General features: G+C 39.9%; 1 protein-coding gene across 4 annotated transcripts in view; it reads right to left on the reverse strand.

The window, feature by feature from the left end:
* The window catches only part of MSH3 (mutS homolog 3), a 113,704-nt gene that overhangs the window by 75,904 nt on the left and 15,713 nt on the right, over window positions 1-22,087 (reverse strand). For all 4 annotated transcript variants that reach the window (XM_068666212.1, XM_068666211.1, XM_068666213.1 and 1 more), the window contains one exon: window positions 205-317. In XM_068666212.1, the coding sequence (XP_068522313.1) occupies window positions 205-317 (113 nt within the window). The remainder of the gene's footprint in view (window positions 1-204; window positions 318-22,087) is intronic.

The raw sequence follows: 22,087 nt of genomic DNA on the forward strand, positions 1-22,087 counted from the left end.
CCTTGCAGAATTCCAGGCCTTTGAGACCAGTGAAAAAGTCTAGAGCAAGGAAGATTCATCCTTAATAGAGGAGAATCAAGGCAGGGACATTTAAATAAACCAGATGTAGACAAGCCCATGGAGTCTGTGATGCACCCACACGTATTCATCCTCTATGTAAAAGCTAATGGGATGCATGCTTCAAAGACATTCTGAATTACATACCTGTAATATCAGGCACTTCTTTTGCATAAAAATCTGTAATTAGTTGGAAAGCATGTGTGTATTCAAAATGGTGGTTCCCCATTCTTTCTATCCTAATTCTGTCATCTCGTAACCTGCAAACAAAATATAGATTGACTTTCAACATTTATGCTCCTTTCTTTCAGTTTTCCAATACCAGGAAGAGAATGGGTAGAGAAATGATGAGATTAGCTACTCAAGTGGATTGAGAACATTTTGAGATTTATTTTTGTTTTAAAACTTCCTTTTTCCACTGCAAAAGTAAAACAAACAACAACAAGACAGCAACAGCAAACTTGCCCAAAAGAGACTTAAAAAGGTTATCTCATATACCTGCAAGGTAAATATATTTTCATCAGTTATAACAAGTGTTTACTTTATCTGTTCTTGAAGTCCTATGACGGTAAAACAATTAAGCCATTCTCATATGTAATCTTTTACCATATTTAATTGTGCTTTATCTTTAAAGGCTTTCTTCACTGCTGTGCAATTTGCTGCAATATTAACCTACTGCACTTTTCCTTATATGCAGCAGAAGTATTCCTCTGCTTTATTCCCTAACTATCTAAGACTCTTCTCTTCCTTGTGCTAAAGGACTCGATTTCGTTCAATCTTTTTGTGGAGAACATATGCTAGGCCTCTCAGCATCCCACGGTTGTTCTTTTGCTCCACTACTTTTGATTGGTATCTTTGAAGTCTTCCAAAGATGGACACAGAATTCTGACTTGGCATATTCCTCAGCACAAAGCTGAGAAAAAGGATCAACAAAAAGCGCTTCATCTTTGGTACAATTTTATTTTTTTCTAGCATGACATTTATGACTGCTGTCCAGCTTTAAATCTGTTAAACTCACTTTTCTGCAAAACTGTTCCTTTGTATTCTGTCCACTTACCCATATTTGCAAAGTCATCGTTGCTGCAAACATTCAGCATCTTACACTACAGAAATTACCACAGTTCTGTCATGCTACTCATCCAGGCTGTCAAGGAGTTAAAAATAACAATTTAGTCCTCCCAATATGCCTGCAGATCCTCCCAGCTTAACAGGATCTACAAATGTAGGAAACTTACTGTTCCACCACTGAGCCAAATGAGCTCTACTCAATGAACCCTTCCATGCAGACAGCAAATAATTGAGAACTACACCTGCAGAGGACTCCATCCAGTTTTGCAACCCGTAAGTAATTCATCTAGCATATTTCTTGTGACCCCTGCTTCCACAGCCTACTTATTAAGGAAGTGGAAGAACCTTAATTCATTGCACCATACATGAGATCCAAGTTGCTCAGTACCTGGCTCAAGAGATCTGAGATGCCAACACCTGAGTCCAAGAAAAGCATTTGTGCAACATTTACGAGACACAACTTTTCTACACTGCTTATTCTTACAACCTGCTCATTGAAATTAAAACTGGATGCCATAACATTAGCTGAATTTTTACAGCTAGTAACACAGCATCTAATATTTGTGATGGTCAAAAACAAAAAAAAACAAAACAAAACAAAACAAAAAAAAAAAACTACAAAAGAAACCCTGCAACCTTTGAGTATAATTATATATCCCCAGACTGAGCACTGAAGAAGCAACTGGTATAAAGCTGCCAGCAAAAGGTGTATATAAAACCTACTCAAAGTATCCAAGCACAAGTCTCATATTACCATGGGACATGAATTAACTAAGTACCCCCAGCACATTGGAATTATGCCAATGAGAGGGATGTGTAGGTGTTATAGGAAGGAAATAAATCAATACCCCTCTTGCAGTGCTTTTCAACTTCACACACACATATTTAAAAAAAAATCGGCATTACATATTCTCTTCTGAAAAGATCAATACATCTCTGAGGCTCAATTCTTAAACATGAAAGTTATTTTCCTATAACACATGTCAAACTAGCAGCCTTAGGTTTTTCTCAGCACATCCTAGATGATCCCTTCCTTATTTCAAGTGCCTTAGTTTTAGTTGACTGATCCAATTAAGTTTTCAGTCTTCAGACCCGCTGGGATTCTCCTCTGCTCCAACCCTGTTCAGAACATGCAAACATTTTAAAAGCAAATGGATATACGTAAAAGATAATTAGTCCGCATTTCTCAACCTACCTCTGGTAGCAATCTGCTGTTTTCTTCCTTGCATCTTTCACCTGCTCCAGCCTTCACGACCAATCTGCTCTAACACATCCATCCATTTTGCTTATAAATGAGCAAATAAACTCACTACAGCATTTTGCAAGAACACCTGTTAAGCATTAAACTTTTTAAAACTAGACCATTCAGTGATTTCTAAGACTTACACATATTTTAGTGTTTCTATTCCAGATGCAGGTATTGCCAAACAAATATCTGATATCTTGTCTATCTAAAAGTATACGTATGATATTCTTGACAATGTCCAAAAAATGGAAGATTTAGAATCCTATTCTACATATGGAAAACTCTGAATTTTTATCAACATGTATCAAAACAAAATTCGCTGCAGAAGGTTTGCATGTCTGTCCTTTGCTTAGCCACATGCCCACCCACAGGCCATTTTCTTGATTATAGCCAGAATGATATGTTGATGCTTATGTTGATGCTTTATCTCTCCAGCTACCAATGCCTATTTACATCAGAAGTCAATTTGCCATCAACTTTTGTAAACATCATTCTTGTCAGAGCATTGACAATGAACTGCTGTAAAACTAATACAGTATTTTACTGATAGCTTTTCTAGCACTTCTTAAAAGAAACAAGCCTCATGTTCTCATGACAGTGGTGGAGCTAGTCACTAAGAGATCACTAAATCTGGGGAAAAAACAATTTTGAGAGGAAAACTGAAAAAACGGCAGAAGCTGGAAAAATGATGAACAGAATAAACAAAACTAATGTACAGAATCTGGATCAAGATATTTAAAATGTATGTATATATATATATACACAATATATATATATATATATTGTAAGGATGAGCTTGTATATAAAGACCAGAGCTCTCAACAGCATGCTGAATAAAACAGAACTCACTTCATTACTGCTGTACAATTCAAAACTAAATATGCAAAAAGTATGTAAAGACTTCTTCAAAAACAAAGACATCAAAACTAAGTTTTCTTAAAGCTCAGGAAGCCTTCCTAAAGAAAAGTAAGTAACTCTGGAGTTTTACCTTCCAACTACTACCCTGACCTGCCAATTCCGCTTCAGGGGCTCCCAGCACTTTTTGTATATCTGCATGTCCTAACACACGTTCATAAATGATACAGAATTTCAGAAGGCAGATCTCTGCTCCTAAAATTTAGTAAGATATTTTTGTTACTGACGCTAAGCACAGATTTATTAAGCACAAATAACTGTTATTTAAATGTTCCTATACACTTTAAAAGCTGCTGTTTCCTCTGCAATTCTAACAATCCACTCTGCTGGGATCACCAGCGTGTTACCGTCAGGAAGAAATGCCTACACTGCACAGCAGAGCAAGGTAACCTGAAAGCATTAATCCTCTCAAACATCCAAGTACACAAAATGACTTTTTCCTATTAACATGCTTAGCAGAAATGATATTCCTTCTATTTTTCATCACTGTGTTGCCTCTGTCATACAATTTGTTTCTAGCTCAGGGGCTGTAGCTTTGAACTGATCTGTGAGAGCTGGAGAACAATCATCCTTCCTTTTTTGGTGAAACTTGGCATGAAGCTCCAGTAGCTTCTCTGGCAAAGTCTCAATGACATTTCCAAGCAGCTGTTCTTTTGGCACTGACTGCATACGTTTTTAGAAGCACAGCTTTTTTTCTCCTGCCACAGTAAAGCACTTTCCCACATTTGCTCTCAACAACCTTCAGATACCGGAGATGGAGACAATGCTGCTGCAAGGAGATTGGCAGCACAGACACCTCCTCTGAGCATCTGCCAGTCTCAAAATGATATAAACCACTGATGCCTGTAATAACCAAACAATAATTATCATGTGCATGTTATCCATACACTACATCCCACTATATGTACGCACACTTCACCCCACCTGTCCCAAAGCCATTACAATGCTAGGAGCTGCTGAAAAGCCTGGAACCAACAATGCCACACTTTAATACTATATATTATATACACACATATACATACACAGTAATACATACTTATATAATTTATATATACATATATGGAAAAACTTGGGGAAAACTCCTTGATTACTTTTTGCAATCCAACAAATTATCAACACTTGTTAATGTGTGTCTTGCTTCCCTTCTAGTCACCTTAGCAAAACTACAGATGAGCAGAACCCCCAGCGCATCTCCAAACAAAGCACCTGGATCCAAAAAGCTCCAGAAAAGTTTCTTTTAGCTTTAGGAACTTGGAGACAGGCACTGTCAAAGATGTTGAGTACAGAGGCAAAGATGTAGAGTATCAGAAAAGCAAAGACCACTTTCCATAGGTACTCTGTGATACTCTATGCCTTCTGTAAGAACAAAACTAGGCACTACAAGACAAAACACAAACACCACTAAGCTCCAGCAGTTACTACATCTACAAAACAGACACGAGACAAATCTTTTCCAGGCTCCTTCCATCTGCCTATCTGAAGAATGGGATGACATACACTACACTTGCTTTGGAAGCCAGTAGAAAAGATCAAGAACTGCTGGGAAAGAAGGGAAGATTAATAAGAGCCAGGGTGAATTTATAAAGGAGAAGAAAATCCCATCAAATCAATTTAATTTCCTTCAACAGTAGAGGAACAGGTTCTGCAGAGAGACAAGAAGCATACAATTTCCTACATGGCTGATTTCAGCAAGGTTAATTTATAGCATTGCACATGACATTCTCATAACTGATTTCGATTTTTCATAAACCTGATTTACATGAAAGCCCTTACTACAGACTGAGCACAAAACTGGCTGGAGAACGATACTCAGAGTGGTACCAGGGATTCACTGTCAAAATAGAGGAATGTGTTCTGCAAAGTTCTGCGGAGCCCGATGCTCTACACGGTAGCATTCAGTACTCCAGTTATCACTTGGACAAGGAAACAAGGACAAGCCCAGTTAACTTGCCACTGCTGTGAAGCTGACGTGACTGCACAGAATGTTAGAAAACTAGACTTCAACTCAAAACAATCTGGCATGCTGGAAAAATTACCTAACAAATGTGAGTTCTCTCCAACATGTGTCGCTGCGAATAAACAACACATGCACAAGTAGAAGGGGGAATGAGCATGAAGAAGTTCTAACGTAGTACGAGTTCTGTTCATTAAACACCCAAAGCATATATTGTTCACTTGTAAAACAACAACAGAGAGCAGCTCATATCCCACGACTAGCACTACTTGAAGTGATCTTCAGTCCCTTCGGCAGTTGTGTATCAGCTTACAGAACTGCTGTTTGCAGTCAGCAAAGCATCTTCTCCGTGCTACCAGCAATATTCCCCTCTGCATTTTAGAGGTGTTACGTAGCACATGACACTGGGAGGATGTAGTGCACCCAGATGTGGTCTCAAGAGGGGACTGAGCACACCAGATTCCTCTGCCACATGCTTGTTGCACTTACCATCACCTGCACGCCTGATGGTGACACAGCTTCATGAAACAGCTGTGCAGGTTTGTCCCCAGAATCACCACTGGCACCACAGATCCTCCATTCGTGATCGTGCCAACCAGCAAAAAAAAAAAATCTCTCTACTTGCAGGACTTAAAATAGGTTAAAAAAATACAATGCAACATCAACACAATGACAAAACAAAACCAAACTATAGTAACACCCTGCCTACTACCTGCCATACTACGGTAATGCTAACAAAATCATATTCTTATAATCACACCCCACTGTGGAAAATGCCTCTGTCTGAATCAAAGTGTGAGCAAGGAGGACGTGAAGACACATCCAATCAATTGCTCGTGGTAGCTTGGGATGACCCCTGTGGCTTGCCTCTCTCTTTTCTGCACAGCAGCAAGTCCCTCACAGCAGGGCACATTTTGTCGCCCTGTTTAAGTGGTCTGCGACTATTTCTGCTCTGAATTTTCTGACATCAGTTATACAAATTTAAGGTTGGAAGTTTCCAGCAGCAGCACTTGCACACATTTCTCTTTCAGAAGGATGATTGTGTTGTGGTGCCTTTCTGTCAGGGAACAGTTCAACAAATCCAAGATGCCTTGAAACGCATGGGGGGGTGGGGATCAAAGAAACAAAACAAAACTGAAAAACAGCTTTTTGCTGGCTTAGCCTGGCTAAACGGTGCAGCAACAGGGGAGCGAAAACATGATGAGTAAAAGGACCACAACAGCTCCCTCCAATCACTATTTCTGAGGTACAATGTGGCACCAGCTTGCCAGCATCAAGCTTTGGGAGCACCAACTGGTGTCTCAGGCTTGTACCACAGCGCTCTTCAATCCTCCCTGGGGCCAGAAGTGTAGCTTCATTGTGTGCAGTTGGTCAGCAGGAACACTCATCCCTCAGGGCCTCTCACCTGCTGCCTGCCCCTCCTGCCTGTAAGTTCTCCTAACGCTGGGTGCCAGCAGCACCCACAGCAAGCAGAGCGGAGCTGAGCATCCCACTGCCCCGACTGGGGCACCTCCACAGGTCGTGTCATCCATCCTCCTCCCGAACAGGGCCATTGCCAACATCAGGTCGCTTCATGGGGCTGTACGAGCCTCTGGCACTGCAGTAACAAAGGAGCTGACAGAAATGAGGGTGTAAAGGGCAAGCCCAAAATTAATTTTAAAAGGATGGATCAGCCACAGCTGCAGGAGCTACACCCCACAAAGAGCAGCACGGGATGATGGCACACGTACCTGCTAATGCTGCAGCACAAAAAGCACAACAGTTACAGCTGCCCTTCACTGGGACCACTACAAGGAGAGGAGTGCCAAAGTTTTCAAGGACGTGACCTGTACCAGAAACATGCAGAGATCTGCTGTTCTCTGAGAAGCACGGCACAAGCGGTGCTTCGGGAAAAGAGATTTAACTTCGAGAAGCAACCTCAGGGTCAAAATGAAGAGTCCCATCCGTGCAAAGGTTTGGAAAAGAAACCAGAAATGCGATCCAGGAATTTATATCATCATTCTAATCTGTTTCTGATATATTTCCCCCCCAGGAGCCAAGTATAATTAATTCTGAAATGTTTGCTTTTACAAATACGATGCCCTACCTCTAAACACTGTTGAATCTTAGTGTAATTTCATACTTGACCCAGAAAATCTACAGCAACCCATTAATACTACTTTAAATTATCCTGTAACGCAGTAATAACTGACTGTCAGAACTCCCCCAAAATTGTAAGCTTTTCTTTTTCTTTTCACACCAAAAGGAACCTCACAGAGAATGTCTACACCACCAGACAACAGAAGCAGAAAACCTGAGCTCTGCATCACATATTCTGTTAGTATAACAACCTTTCCTTATATAATTAAGAAAACATCAAGTGCTCTGTAACATCAGCAATAAATCAAACACCAGGAAGAGAGTAGCTATAACTAACAGACGCCAAAGCATTCTGGACAGGCAGACCGAAGGAAAAGACAACAGAATGACCTTAACATAAAATGAGTTTTGAAGCTCTAATATAAATATGTATGGTGAATTTTGGACCATCACCTTGTCCCAAATCACTTTTCTTTGTTTCTCTTCCTATCTTTTTGGAAATATTTCCCACCTACCAGATCTTGCAGCAAAGTCATAACTGCTGTTCTTGTGTCAAATTGCTGCCTATTGTCATTAAACTCAGCATTACAACCTCACTCTAGGATCAAGCTGATGGAGGAAAACTTGGTAGAATATGACTTATTCAAAGACATATTTACCCTAGCAGCAAAATGTAATGGCCCAAATCCAATTTGAGCAAAGTCAGTTCAATGTTTAACAAAGTTTCCCACACATTATACTGATCTCTCTTCCCTTATGCTGTGTCTGAACCTGCAAAATCTCTAAGGTATTCCTAGTTTAATATATTTATTATGTACCACTGACCTTCAAAACATTCAAAATTATCTGAAACCTATACACACATATGCAAAACATTTAGCAGTTTGTCCAAGAAAGGAAAGGTAATACTGTTAAAATAATCAAGAATTAAAAGCAGATGACTACAAGACAATGTGTTTCTAGAACGAATCTCAAATTCAAGCTAAGACTTCTCCACAGGATTAAAGACACTTCTTCACCCAAATCAGTGCTGAATATTGTGGAATGTGCCAGCTACAGAGAATTTGCAACAATTCTGGGGAGTGCAGCTGAATTATGATCTGTGCATTTGCCCAGGTTATGGATAAAAGCATATTTGACTAGCACAGATTAGAGAGCATAGATGTGAAGCTGAATGGAAGTCATCATCTGCTTATGAAACACTATTTCCAGCAATTACATAAGAAATAATGGAGATGGTGACAGAGTCCGTCCATGTATCTGTTATAAATCATTTTAAACTAACCTCCCACACTTCTACCACAGCTCTACCTGCCAAGAACTGTCAAAAACATAAATCCTCTTCTTTAATCAGCATGAGAATTGCTGTGGAAATATACCAGGATCACTGAACATGCAACACAGACCACGCTCAGAAAACAAATTGCTCCTGCTAGCAGGAAGGCCATACCCAGATTTTCCACCCGTCAGTGTGCTGAAGCCATCGAGGGGCCTGGCTCGCACACACCTGCCCGTGCCCTGCTCTGAGTAAGCGAAGCTCAGAACCCTCGATAAGGAACTCACACGTACTTGGTAAGGGCAAAGCGAAAGGCAACTCTTACAAAATGACAGCCTGGCTGTTTTGCTGAGTGAGACTGGCGGGTTACAGGAAGAGAGAAAACGTGGAGGTTCCCCGGGGACAGCCCGAAGCAGGGAGCAGGCCAGGGAGCAGATGGCTGTACTTTCCACACAGATGTCATGTGGGAATGGAAGAGCTGAAAGGCCTCCAGGAAGAATCTATCTATGCCTCGTCTGCATTACAGAAAGCAATATTCTGACCCCTATCTGGAAACCGATCCGCAGTCAAAACCGGCAACACGTAACTAATCCTGCGTGCTGATCCATCGCCTGGCGTTCACAGCTGCAGAAGCCCTGATACAACAGAGAGACACGATGGGGAAACTGGAAATTTTCCTCTTTCAGTTTACTAGAAGTGCAGATCGTGGTTCAGAGCACAAACAACTGCCTACCACTTCTCCCACACACTCCTCAGCCATGCCCTGTCAGGAGAGACTTAACTTGTTCTCCAAGTGGCAGATGTCACCCAGCAATATGCACCTGAAGAAAACCTCCCATTTCAGGAAAAAAAAGAAAAAAAAAATTAAAAGGCTGAATCCTCTTAATACTTTGCATGGCCCTGTAAGATTACAGACCAACTTAAAAGAAATTGAACAGAAAAAAAAAAATTAAGAAGAAAAGAAAATACAGCCCATAACATCTCACTTTAATTTACATTTGAAAGGACGCTGGGTACATTATGGTTTTGCAGTTATGCTGACAGGTCAAACCTGGCATTCAGGAAGAAAACCTACAATCATTCTTGAATTCCTTGCGTAAAACACCACATTACTCTAAAATTTATAGCAAAAAGGAGGAGGAAAAAACATCCAAACAATCTGTCTTCACAATTCAGAAAAAGTTATCCAGGTATTTTTCCACAAGACTTGATGCTCTTAACTAACTTTTTTTATTATTATTTATTTATTACTTTTAACTACCTGCAGAACAAATGTCTAATTCATATTCTGACCTGAAACTTTCCAGTGGCTATTCCTCCAGGTATCACCCATCCTTAAAAAAGGTGGGAAATACATTCAGCCAAGCTGCAGAGGAGAAGCACACCAACAGAACAGCATTTATATACAGCACAAGACTGCATATCGGAGTCATATTAAATAGATCAGCATAACCCAACAGGAAGAACAATATGGCTGGGCTACACCATGCTAATTGTAATTCAGATAGCAAAATTAAAAGAAGCACAAAGCTTCATAACCACTGGTATTTGCTGATGCTCATTTGCCTATTTCCTTTAAAATTACACCTCAATTATTCTTGTCGCTTAGGCATGCTTTTTCTACACAGATAAAGGATGTTGGTATCAATTTTGTGCAAGGAGAAAGCAGGAAAACTTACCAGGATAAAATAATTTCAATACAACGAAGGCAAATGATTCTTGTGAATCATTGTGAAGGCAACCTCACGCTGGGCCACATTTGCCCAAGTATGATAAGATTGAGAGAAAGGATTATTCCTCTCCACTTCATATTCGTAAGACTGTACCTGGAGTACTGAGTCCAGTTTGGGCCTCCTGTCACACATCACAAGACACACAGAAACAAACCGGAGGGAATCCAGAGGAGTATCTCTAACACAATTAGTGGGCTAATTAATACAGCAAATGACGGCAGACTAAGGAAACTGTTGGGTTGTGTTTTGTTTTTTCTTCTTCATTTTGTTTTGTTGTTATTTTTTTGTTTTCCAGGACAGAGTAAGCAAAGGGGGCATCTTCTACCTAAAAGGCATACAAAAAAGCCTAGAGCAGACCCTTGTCATAGGGGTACAATGAAACAACAAAACCAGACAGTCACAAATCACAGTTTGTTCAAAACTCTGCTTGGACTTTATGAAAAAAATTCTTCCCCACAAAAAACAGTTAAACATCAGAGGAGGTGGTAAGACAGCCTGGGGATCTTCCATCCTTGAGGATTTTCCAAACTGGACAAAACTATGTGCAACTGAAGATAACCCTGATTTATGCAAGAGGTTAAGCAAAATGACCTCCAGAAATCCCATCCATGTATTTTTTTTTTTCCCCAGGATTCCAGGAAATCAATGATTATACAAAACTGTGAAAGTTATTAAAGGCAACATAAAACATCAGCAGCTTAACTCCACAAATAAGAAGAACATAGAGTCTGGCTGTATAGCTTTTCTTGCCTTACAGCACTGTTCTACCAAGCTGTTTCCTCTGGGCTGTACAAAAGAGATGAGCATAGAATATTTAATTTATTGTTGATAACAATCTACTAATGACATCAGGAATGGACCAGAGGCTGGAATAATTATGATTCTAGAATTGGGTTTTGACTACATCATGATCTCATGACCTACTTGTACAACGTCCTTCTCACACATCCCAGAAACTCAAACAGTGCTCTGAGCTCTGAGCTGTTTTCCAAAAAGAGGAATTTTCCATGCAGGAATTCTCTTTAATAAAATATCTTGGTTTGGAAAACGTCATCCATCCAGTAACTAGGAGAGGAGGAGAAACGCTTTCCCGTTTTTTGTGGGGAAAGTTCATATGGAACAGGACAGGGAATACTATGTAAGCTCATTATCCAGCCATATTTTTTCTGCTGAGAGTGTAGCACAAAGTCTTCTAAGTTATATTTTGATTTCTGGCACGCATAACTTGCTATTCACATTGCATTTTCCTCTCATGCCACTGACAGCATCACTTGAACTGACTCCAACTGAAGGGACATGATAGATTATGTAACTATTCAGTCTACTAGGTTTTACCTTCTTTTTCCCCTCTATTTGGAGGATCAATGTTCAGGACACATTCACATGTTAAAGTCTCCTCTAACAGTACAGAAATAAAAACAATAAGCTGCAACAAGATCGTGCAGCTGTCAACATTTTTAACTACGGATGTAATCACAGACCATAAACAAACTACTAAGCATTTCCATCCCCAAATCGAACCCACTGTGCTTTGAAGAAGCTTCAATAATCAAACTGGACTTTATTACAGAGTTTGCTTTTGTAGTTGGTCTATACCTTTTAAGCCTTATCATACTTTTTAAGGGAAGATACAGCTGGAGGTTGCTAATGTACATTTAGCAACCATCTCACAAAAGGAAAAGTGAAATGAAGAAAGGTTCCATGAGGCCCTTCTTGTACTTGGGGAAAATAATTCCCAGCCCTGCGAATGAACGCTGTAAACCTAGTGGACAAAAGGTACTCTTCCCATGCAGTAAAGACTTGCACATTTTTAGGCATTATGGTAAGACAATTTGATATAAGATGGAGCTTGTCTTCACTACATGCCTATTTTACTGCTCCCAATACAAGACCTGAGCCTCTGAACCACCCTGCTGTCAGAGGACTTTGTCTATGTAGAAAGGAAAATGCAACCACACATTCAGCTTCAGTCATGCAATGCTCCACTCTGGGAACAAAGCATTCTGACGTGCTAGCTGCATATGCCATGTTTTACAAGTTTTTTCTTTCTGTGCCTGCTGAGGACTTAGCCTGCCTCCCATACAAGAGCAGTACATACCCATAGGTTCTGGTCACCCAATATGCATTCAGCTAAGAAACACTTTAAACCTCACTGCATGAGGAGAATTTGGCACAGGAAACTTCTCATCTGCCTCAGAAAAAGAGCTTTACATGTTTTGTAATGCTTTTAATAGAGGCTGTTGGACAGAAAACACGGAACAGCTGGCTAGTCAATTATACTTTTAATTAATGTTTCCATTGATAAGCTGATAGAGATTTAAGAATCCATTAAATGTGATGAGATGAACTTGTTAGTTTTTCAACAAATTATTTTAGGCTTTCCTGTGATGCTTAAACACACTGACATTCCTAATACAGTAAATACTGAGAACGTTAGTAACTATACCATCTATACACAAATTTTCCTTTCACTGCCATATTCCTATAATTAAGAATGGCACATTTTAACCATGAATTGCTTCTTACCTTGACTTACTATGAAAAGTTAACAGAAGTGAAAAAGCAGAGAAATTATCTTTCCCTGTGGTTTACTTTAGTCTATAACATACAGGTGCTGTATACCATCTACCTTTCAAATCAGTGCTTTGCTAGGATTTGTGATCAATGAGCCAAAAGCAAAAAGCTAGTTAAATTATTTTACAAATGGAAAATACATTTGAAGGAAACTGAGGAAGGCAAAGTAGCTTTAATGGTACACTTTTAAAGAAAAAAAATAAAAAAGGAGATCAGGATTTGAAACTGAAACTGAATTTATCTCATATTTACACTTCAGAAAGCTTCACTTTAAGTGAATGCTCTCTGGCAAGTGTTCAGCCCAAAATAAAATTCTCAATACCATACAACTGCATATCATCTCTGCAGAACTCAACTGAAAATGGAAGTGACAGAGGTTTTTGTTTGTTTTTAAATTACAGAATTAAAGAAAAAAATATAGTGTCTTCTACTAGCAACTGTGATTTACTCTTATTTAATACATTTCATAAGTCAAGACTTGACTTAGGGAAACTGAAGAATAAAATTTACGTTACTACCCACAGATGAAATGTTTACAATGCCAGAGGAACAGAGAAATAAAACTACTAAGTGTAATTCTGTTTATTTTTGTCAGAGAAAGGATTTTAGTACACAACTGAGGAAAATGAAGAGACACATTGGTTTCCTTTTATTCAGATCCTGTATTTTAAAACACACAAAAGTTGCTGGCACAGTACTTTGAAATCTGTCTATAAAGAATGTTCCTAACAAAAACACAGGAATTCCCTTCAACAAGCATGATATAAAAGGTAGATCTCCACATTGTACTCACAGTGAATTGTGATATATGGACACAACTGAAAATACATCTCTCTTAATACACATCCAATTCTTCATGTGATTTGCATCTGAAATACTAGTTGAATACAGACTGCAAAAAATGGAAAATAGACTTCAGTTTCAGGCAAAGTCCTCTCTCAGCAGCGCATTTCTTTCCTTCATAAGTCACTATACTGAAGGAGGATCAATAAAATCCATTCTGAGGTTCCCTTCCAAAGAATGTTAAAAATCAAATAGAGAATCACGGAATGGCTTGGGCTGGAAGTGATCTGAAAGACCATCTGGTTCCAACCCTGCTGCCATAGGCAGAGACACCTCCCACTAGATGAGGTTGTCCAAAGCCCCATCCAGCCTGGCCTTGAGCATTCCCAGGGATGAGACACCCACAGCTCCTCTGGGCAGCCCGTGCCAATGCCTAACCACCTTCACAGTAAAGAATTTCTTTGATATCTAATTTAAATCTTCCCTCTTTATCCCTACACTCCCTGACACAGAGTCCCAGCTTTCCTGGAAGGTCACTTTTTTTTACTGGAAGGCTGCTCACTGTGAAGTCTCCCCAGGGCCTTCTCTTCTCCAGGCTGAACAACCAGCCCCTTGATCATCTTCATGGCCCTTCTCTGGACTTGTTCTAATACTTACTCCCATGTCCTTCTTGTGCTGGGGCCCCAGAGCTGAACAGAGGCTCCAGGTGAACTGCCAGCTTGTGTTCATTTTTTCATCCAGCAGCACTCTCAAGCCTTTCTCCTCAGAGCTGCTCCCAATCAACTCATCACCCTGCCTGTATTCATGTTTGGGATTGCCCCAGCTGTGGTGGTTTTACTGGGTGCAGGACCTTGCCCTTGGCCTTGCTGAACTCCATGAGGTTCACACAGGCCCACCCAGGTCCCTCTGGATGGCATCCCTTTCCTCCAGTGTGTCGACTGCACCACTCGTCTCTGTCATCGTCAAACTTTCTGATAGTGCACTCAATCCCACTGTCCCTGCCACCAGTGACAATATTAAACATTACTGGCCCCAAGACATACCCCTGAGGGACACCACTCATCACTGGCCTCCCCCTGGGCAATGAGCTGCTGACCACTCTTCATTTAATGTGGCCATCCAGCCAATTCCCCATCTACCAAACAGTCCATCCATCAAATCCATCTCTCTCCAATTTAGAGACAAGGATGTTGCATGGGATTGTATTGAAGTTTTACACATAACATACTCCTTTTTAATTACATTTGCTATTATGCTAATTATGTATCACACATTGAATAAACTGCCATGTAAATTTCAATTCACTTTTTTAACATGAAAAAGCAACAAAAATACAATTATTTACTAGTTTGTCTTTTCCTTTAAACCCTTTCAGAGCCAGCTAAGGTATTACCAAGAGTCAGATATAACTCCTTTGTAGTAAGTAACCCTTTATTTGCATGGTGAAAACTCCTAAAAAGGATGTATGTACCTTGACCGGGTAGCCATTTTTACACTTTTTGCTTTCTCTTCTGTCCTTCCCCTCACTGTGGAGCATGACACCACTGGAAACAACTCTGGCACATGTCACCCTTGAATCTACAATATGAGCAGCACAGAATTATTTTGCAAATTGCAACATGCAATGATACTAGCAACATAATGAGTACTCACCCTCATCCACTTCCCAGTGGTCCACTACACAAGTGCTCCCACTGGATTTGCTGAGGCTATGGTCAGGTATTGAACGGATGGATGTAGTCAAGAAAAAAGAGTTAATTACCTTTTCATGTCAGAGCTGAGGGTGTTTGTCTCATCACAGTCCTTACTTAGGCTTTTTATAGCACTTCTTACTTCAAAATGATCCATCGTATTTCAAAGGGCCCTACACTCACACTAAGTTACAGAGCTCTTTTCTGCCTGTCTTCCGTATTACCACAAAAGTCATCACTTCAAACCCAGTATCCTTCTGATGGATTGTACAAAATGACGAATGTAGATATAGAACCCTACATTATGTACATACTCAGACACAGAACCAAGTAAATGAGGAATTGAATCTGTCTAATCAAAATCCTACATTATCCAGGATGGCATAAACCCAGGCATCTTAACCAACAGCTGTATCCACATCTTAGTGTTACAAATTAAAAAAAAAAAAAAAAAAAAAGTTGATAGTTGATAGTTTCCGTTTTGCCAAGGCTCAAAAACTCACATTTTGATTTTGAGTAACAAATGGTACACGATTCCACAGTATGCACTCCAAAAAATAAATTAATGCAAGTTCATCATAACTGCATTTGATTATGTCCATTAGGAAAGCATTTCTTTACTCAGGCAACCCAGAGGCATTAGTATTCAAATTTTTATGCCAAAGTGAGTTTGCAATCTGATTCTGTGCCTGAGTCCTAAGCAACAATTTATTTTTCAGAACCAGACCAGATAAACAAACATTTACACCTACATACTCTACTTTCAGTCCTTTCCAGCTTAGTTTCTAATGTTTTCCACATCTCCACGCCTCTACATACTTCAAGTCAGCAACCATTACAGTCCCTGGTAGATGAGGACCCCATCAGAGTCCTTCACTCTGCAAACCCATGTGAAAAATCTAGCAGAAAGGAGCAGCATCCCTGGCTTGTGCGGGCTAGAGAAAGGACAGCAGAGCCCCCCACGCTACATTAGATTCTCATTCTTCAAATTCCAAAGCTGGCCTGAACAGACAGTCATTAAGTCAATCTGGTCATAAAATACTGACTCAAAAGAGGAGTAGCATTTTCTAGGTTGACTGACAGCTTTCACCAGTCCAATTTAAATGCAAGTATTCTCCACTGTTGTCAAAATGCTGCTGCACACACAACTGGACTTTTTGTGAGCTTTGATGGAGACCCTAAACTTAAATCAATTAATTGTACATTAAAATCTTGCCTAGGAAAATGGATATTCCTCCAGATTCAAGGAAAACAGAAGTGAAGCCCAGTCATCAGTTTACAGTTTTCCTTGGCTATAGATTTTTTAAGCTCTTTGTAAGCCAAAGAATATTGGCTGAGCTATTTTTCTTTTTACATCTGTGAGTCTGTCATGAAATGCAGACTTTTTTTTTTTTTTTTTACAGGCAAGGAGTTTACAAACCTGTGTACAGCTCATACGTATAGATAGATAGAAAAACTGGTACATTACATGTATATATACTTCTACATCCACTAACTGAAAATACAAGTGCTTTTATTAAGTTCCAGAGACAAATTAAGGGTTTTGGTTGGTTGGTTGTTTTTTTTTGGTCAAAGATGTGAGGAATAACAAGCATTCTGTATTTGCAATACATACGGAACGTTTTATGATAAAGCATAATTTCTCTACTTAGAGACACAAATCCACGTGGAATCTTTTCATAGAATTAGAACAGTTAACACGTCAATTAATACCATAAGTAAGGATTTTTGACAGCTGCACAACTGATTATGTGTTCCTCAGAAAAGAAGGCCTTATTTTTCAGCCTTTTCCTCTTCCTACTTCCCTTTCTCTCAGATATAACAGGAAATCTTTTATAGTAAATGCAATGCTGTCCAGAGAAGACCATCTTGCTCTTCACAGTGTTCTCTTGGTCCTTCCTCAAGCCCTGATAAGAGGTGTTTAGTACAAAGTGAAATGCATAGCCCAAAAGGAATAAGACATGCAGAGAGATGGTTCAAAGTTAAAAGAAATATAATTAGAAGAAACGCTGAAGGTGTCCAGGTATGTTACCCTTACTTCTCAGAACCCTGCAGTTCACCAGCTTTGGAAGAATGAAGAAAGGTAGAAGGGTCTCACATCTCCCCTATGTGGGGAGCTGCTGCTTCTACCTCCACGTAAAAGGTCCACACCAGACACAACTTTGCACAGGGGTATGTAGAGCACAATGACAGTGCCAAGCAGCCCACTGGAAGGAGTGCATGACATCTGTATGGAGATGGGGAAAAGGCAACCTAGAGACAGCAAACAAAAGGGCAGGTAGCATAGGTGTAAAGGGATGGTATGAAGGAATGGAGGAGCAGACAGTTGTCTCCTACCTGACAAGAATCAAGAGAGACAGGCACAACATAAACAAAGAAGAGGAATGCAATGCATTCAGGCATATTTGTTAGAAATTGTTTTTAATTACATCCATCTGCTTCTCTGCAAAACGATCCTTCCACATAAATGCAAAATAAATATATATACATAAAACCTTTCTGCGTTAAAAAATACTGTAATAGTAAGATTTTTACTGGAAAAGTTAATTACTAAAACAATTTCAAATTCTTTATTAAGAACTCAGAAAATATCCACGGAAATGTAGGAGTAAACTTAAGTACGAATTTCTTACAATCATTTTTACTATTCCAAATTCCCAGGCAAAGCATCTATTTTTGAAGTACACTGTTCATAACCCTAATTTACTGAAAGCACCTTAGCTATACTATACATCAAATGAACATCTGTTAAGAGAGACAAATGCTATAAACCAGTCAAGAACAAAATTGGACTATTAAAGATAACCTGGTAGACAAAGGCTTGCTCCCTCTTTCAGTTCAGGAGACTTACGGTACTTGAGAACCCATTGCAACTTCATTTTCTTCAAATTAAGAAAATGAATATATTCTGTTACGAAAAATAAACAGATTTCATAGTTTTTCTCTCTTCTGTAACTTAAGATGGGGAGGATGATGGATGCATAAAAAGGGATTTAATCTCTCTCTACTGTCACTGCTATCTGTATGCCAAACATGCACAGAGTTTCAGTCTTTTTTCCTCCCACACTACCCTCACTTATATCACTATATCGTTTTGATTAAAACTGCTTAATTTCTAACCCCTAGCAAAAACAATGATGGCAGAGAAGGAGAAGTAAAACTTGAGGAATTAACACATCCTAGGTGTCAATGATGCCAATGTTTCACAACTGAAAATTTACATCCCAAGTCAACTTCTAAGGAGAGTAAATAACAGAAGAGAAGGTGTTACTAAGAAAATGCTAGGACTTAAACAAATACACCAACAAACTTACACAGTCTGTTAAAATAAAAATTTGCATGGCAGCTTTAAGAGGTTAAGGATCCTTCTCCATTTGAATGTCTGAGCTATAGCTTCAGGTTACTGGAACATTTCCACTGACATCTGGAACAAATGAAGACATGTAATTCATATTCTGGATATAAGAATGAGTTGGCATCATTTACATATACGCTGCTTCGCCGTATGTTAGCGCCTCCACAGTTAACCAAACTGTACATACACGTTCACCCCTGCAGAAGTCCAGATAGATTAAAATGGTCACATTACCTTCACGTTTCAAGCACAGGACACTCACGCTGGAAGTCAGCATGGAACAGCCAATGTGCAGGGTAGCCTAGAGTATGGACTAGAGTAGCACCAGAGTACTAGCGTAACTGTATCCTTAAAAAAGGATTTTACCTTCATTCAAATTCACTTGGGTATTTTTAAAAAGAACAGCCCCTTAAATTTTGTTCTACTCACCTCAAAACACATAAACAAATGCCTGGCTTACCCTAAAGACCCGAGTGCTCCCAGTGTCTGTACACTTGAATTGCTCAGACATCCAACTGTTGTGCACATAGTTTTTACCTGTACTTCAACACAGGTGGAAGCACAGGTGTGTGTCTCCCGCCCTCTCACCTCAGCACAGCACGCAGTCGCTGTACTGCAACAATTGTGCAACTCTCCAGTTTACACAAGCCTGTCAGATATAACCACCAGCTCCACAAAGAAAATCTGTGATGTGTATGACATCTCTACTGTCTTATCAGCAAAGCAGACTTCCATCAGTAAATGCTCACTTCTTCAAATGATACTTGCTCCATCTGAAAACTGGAAATTAAATTACTAATGTGAATTACGTTTCAATAACAACACCATTTGGGTGACTTTAATCAGAGCAGTGACCTCCAACTCAGGTTCAAAAAATTTCAAATGTAAATCGTCTCTTCAATTTAGGATTATTGAACGTGGAAATTTATTACTATTGTCCACCAAGCCAATTAATACACCACAGTTATTTTTCTTACAGATATCTGGGGAAAATTAGTTATTATAAATTGGTTGCTGTCATTCACTCTCCTCCCCCTAGTAACAGGGCCAGCAGATGGAGGTGCCACCTGCAGGAGGACCAAGGTGCAGAGCTCCAGGCACCAATCTGGATTTGCAATCACGAGCTTCAGCATCCTGCCCAGGTTGAGAAACTTCTAAAGCTGCTGTGAGAAGTCAGCTGTACACAAATACATACTGAGAGAAATAAGCAAGTAATATCATAACAACCTGATAGGACAACAAAAAGTAGAACTACTCACTTGTCACCTTCTTCTGAAGTTTTTGTTCTCTCCTATAATAATGAATGAAGTAGGTGCCAAAACACAAAAAAAAGAGTATTTGATTTCCCTGCTTCTTTCAATATGGTAATTTTTTCTAATTAAAAGTTAAGTTTTTTGATTGTAAGAAGTTGCACAACCACCCGGATCAACCTAATCATTTTTAATTTAACAACTGCCAGCTCAAGTGCCTGGAAATAAAAACAAAACACTAAATCATGTATATGACTAATCAGTGCAAGAACGCCACAAATACAGTTCCTGAACACAACCCTTTTTTCATGCAGCTTGCAATTACAGGAGAGATAATGAACCTTCAAGCCAGGTATGAACTACCAAGGAAGCTCATCAGTGTGCGCGGCTTCCTTTTTGACTGGAGGAATTTACAAGAACACTTGGGCTGGGCAAGGCCCACAATGGCCTGCTGTGACTCCACTGATGGAGCTAAAACTTTTTATCTAATTAGTCACCCAGGTTGAGAAAAGCTCTCTGAGAGCACCTGCACTGCATTCAGACAAAGTGTTTTGAAACTTCCTTCCTATGTTTTCCCAGTGACACAACTCTGGACTCATACCAGAATAGTAATTTCATCCAAAGGATGCGTGCCTGTGTTGTGTCCTAAACTGTGAAGGGCAGCAAGGTAGGCAGGGGTGAAGAAGTCATCTTCACACATAAGAAATCTGTCAAGAAATTTACACCACACATTTCCCTTACCTGGCAATGTCACAGAATACAATAATGAACTCCAATGCTGAGAACAGCATCTGCTTCATGTCTCTAACAAGATTAAATTGAAAAACATCCTCCAACACTGATTTGATTATGCTGGTTTTTTGTTTTTTTGTTTTGGTTTGGTTTGGTGTTTTTTTTCCGTGTCTGTTCAAACCAAGTAAGCTATGGCATGACTGATATTCTTCAAACAGCTCTCTATACAGCTGAGTTGCCCAAGCCACGAATTGGGTTATTAGCAGTGCAAAAGGCCTCTTTAATCCATAAACAGCTGGTCAATAATACATTTGTGTTTTTTTATTTACAGAAAATAGCACACATGCTGTTTTCATACTTGACTTGCTTTTTTCCTGCTGCAAATTCCACTGCCTGTAGCTTCCATTTATACTAAGCATTTTCAAGATGTTTGTCACAGCTTGCCTTTCACTTAAAAATCTGTGGGAATATTACAAAGTATACAAAACATGTAACCGCTAGGATGACCCACCCTTTAGATCCTTTTCACTCTTTAGTTCAGTAATTTCATCTGCAATACTGTTTATTCTTGCTGTAACCATTTGACGTCTTGTTTTTGCCTCTACTAGCCTTCTCCTCCTTGCTCACCTACAAACCTTCTGAGCTCAGCTACAGAAATGCACGCACAGAACTGCTCACTGTTTTAAAAAGTCCTCGACAGTAACTTTATGAAAGCATCCTCTGATGTGAGCCATTCATTACCAGCCACATACGAAGATCTACAAAATTAAATGCATCATATATTTGTTTCGAAGATTTCACTGAGCTCATTCCAGCTGAGATTTTACCCATTCCCTGATGGCAAATTCCTAACTCCATCTATGAGAACTATTGGCCATGAACAGCACTACAGACCAATACATGCAATAAATCAGCTGTAGCTCACTCCTTAAAGGACAGTCGTACTTCCCGTTTATAGGAGTCTCCAGCACTGCTCTATCCTACTACGGCACCACACGTACTGAAACAGAAAGCTGAAATACATCTTTTTCTTGATTTCTGACATACTACAATAGGCAGGCAGGATGAAGGAACAGCAAGCCAGCAGCCAACGACCCTCTACCAAGCCACAGCTAATGACCGTGCTGGTAAGAAGAGATTGTGCCAGGGCTGAATGTAGAGAATGAAACCCCTGTGGAGCAGGTACCTGAGAGACCACCTTGTAGGTGACTCTCTACTGTGCAGGTGGCTGAGCACTGGCACAGGCTGCCCAGGGAGGCTGCAGGGTCTCCTCCTTGGAGATCTCCAGAAGCCACCTGGGCATGGTCCGAGGCACCCTGCTCTGGGTGGCCCTGCTGGAGCAGATGAGCTCCAGAGATGGCTTCCATCCTCAGC

This window comes from Anas acuta, chromosome Z (assembly GCF_963932015.1).
Source record: "Anas acuta chromosome Z, bAnaAcu1.1, whole genome shotgun sequence".
Lineage (NCBI taxonomy): Eukaryota > Metazoa > Chordata > Aves > Anseriformes > Anatidae > Anas > Anas acuta.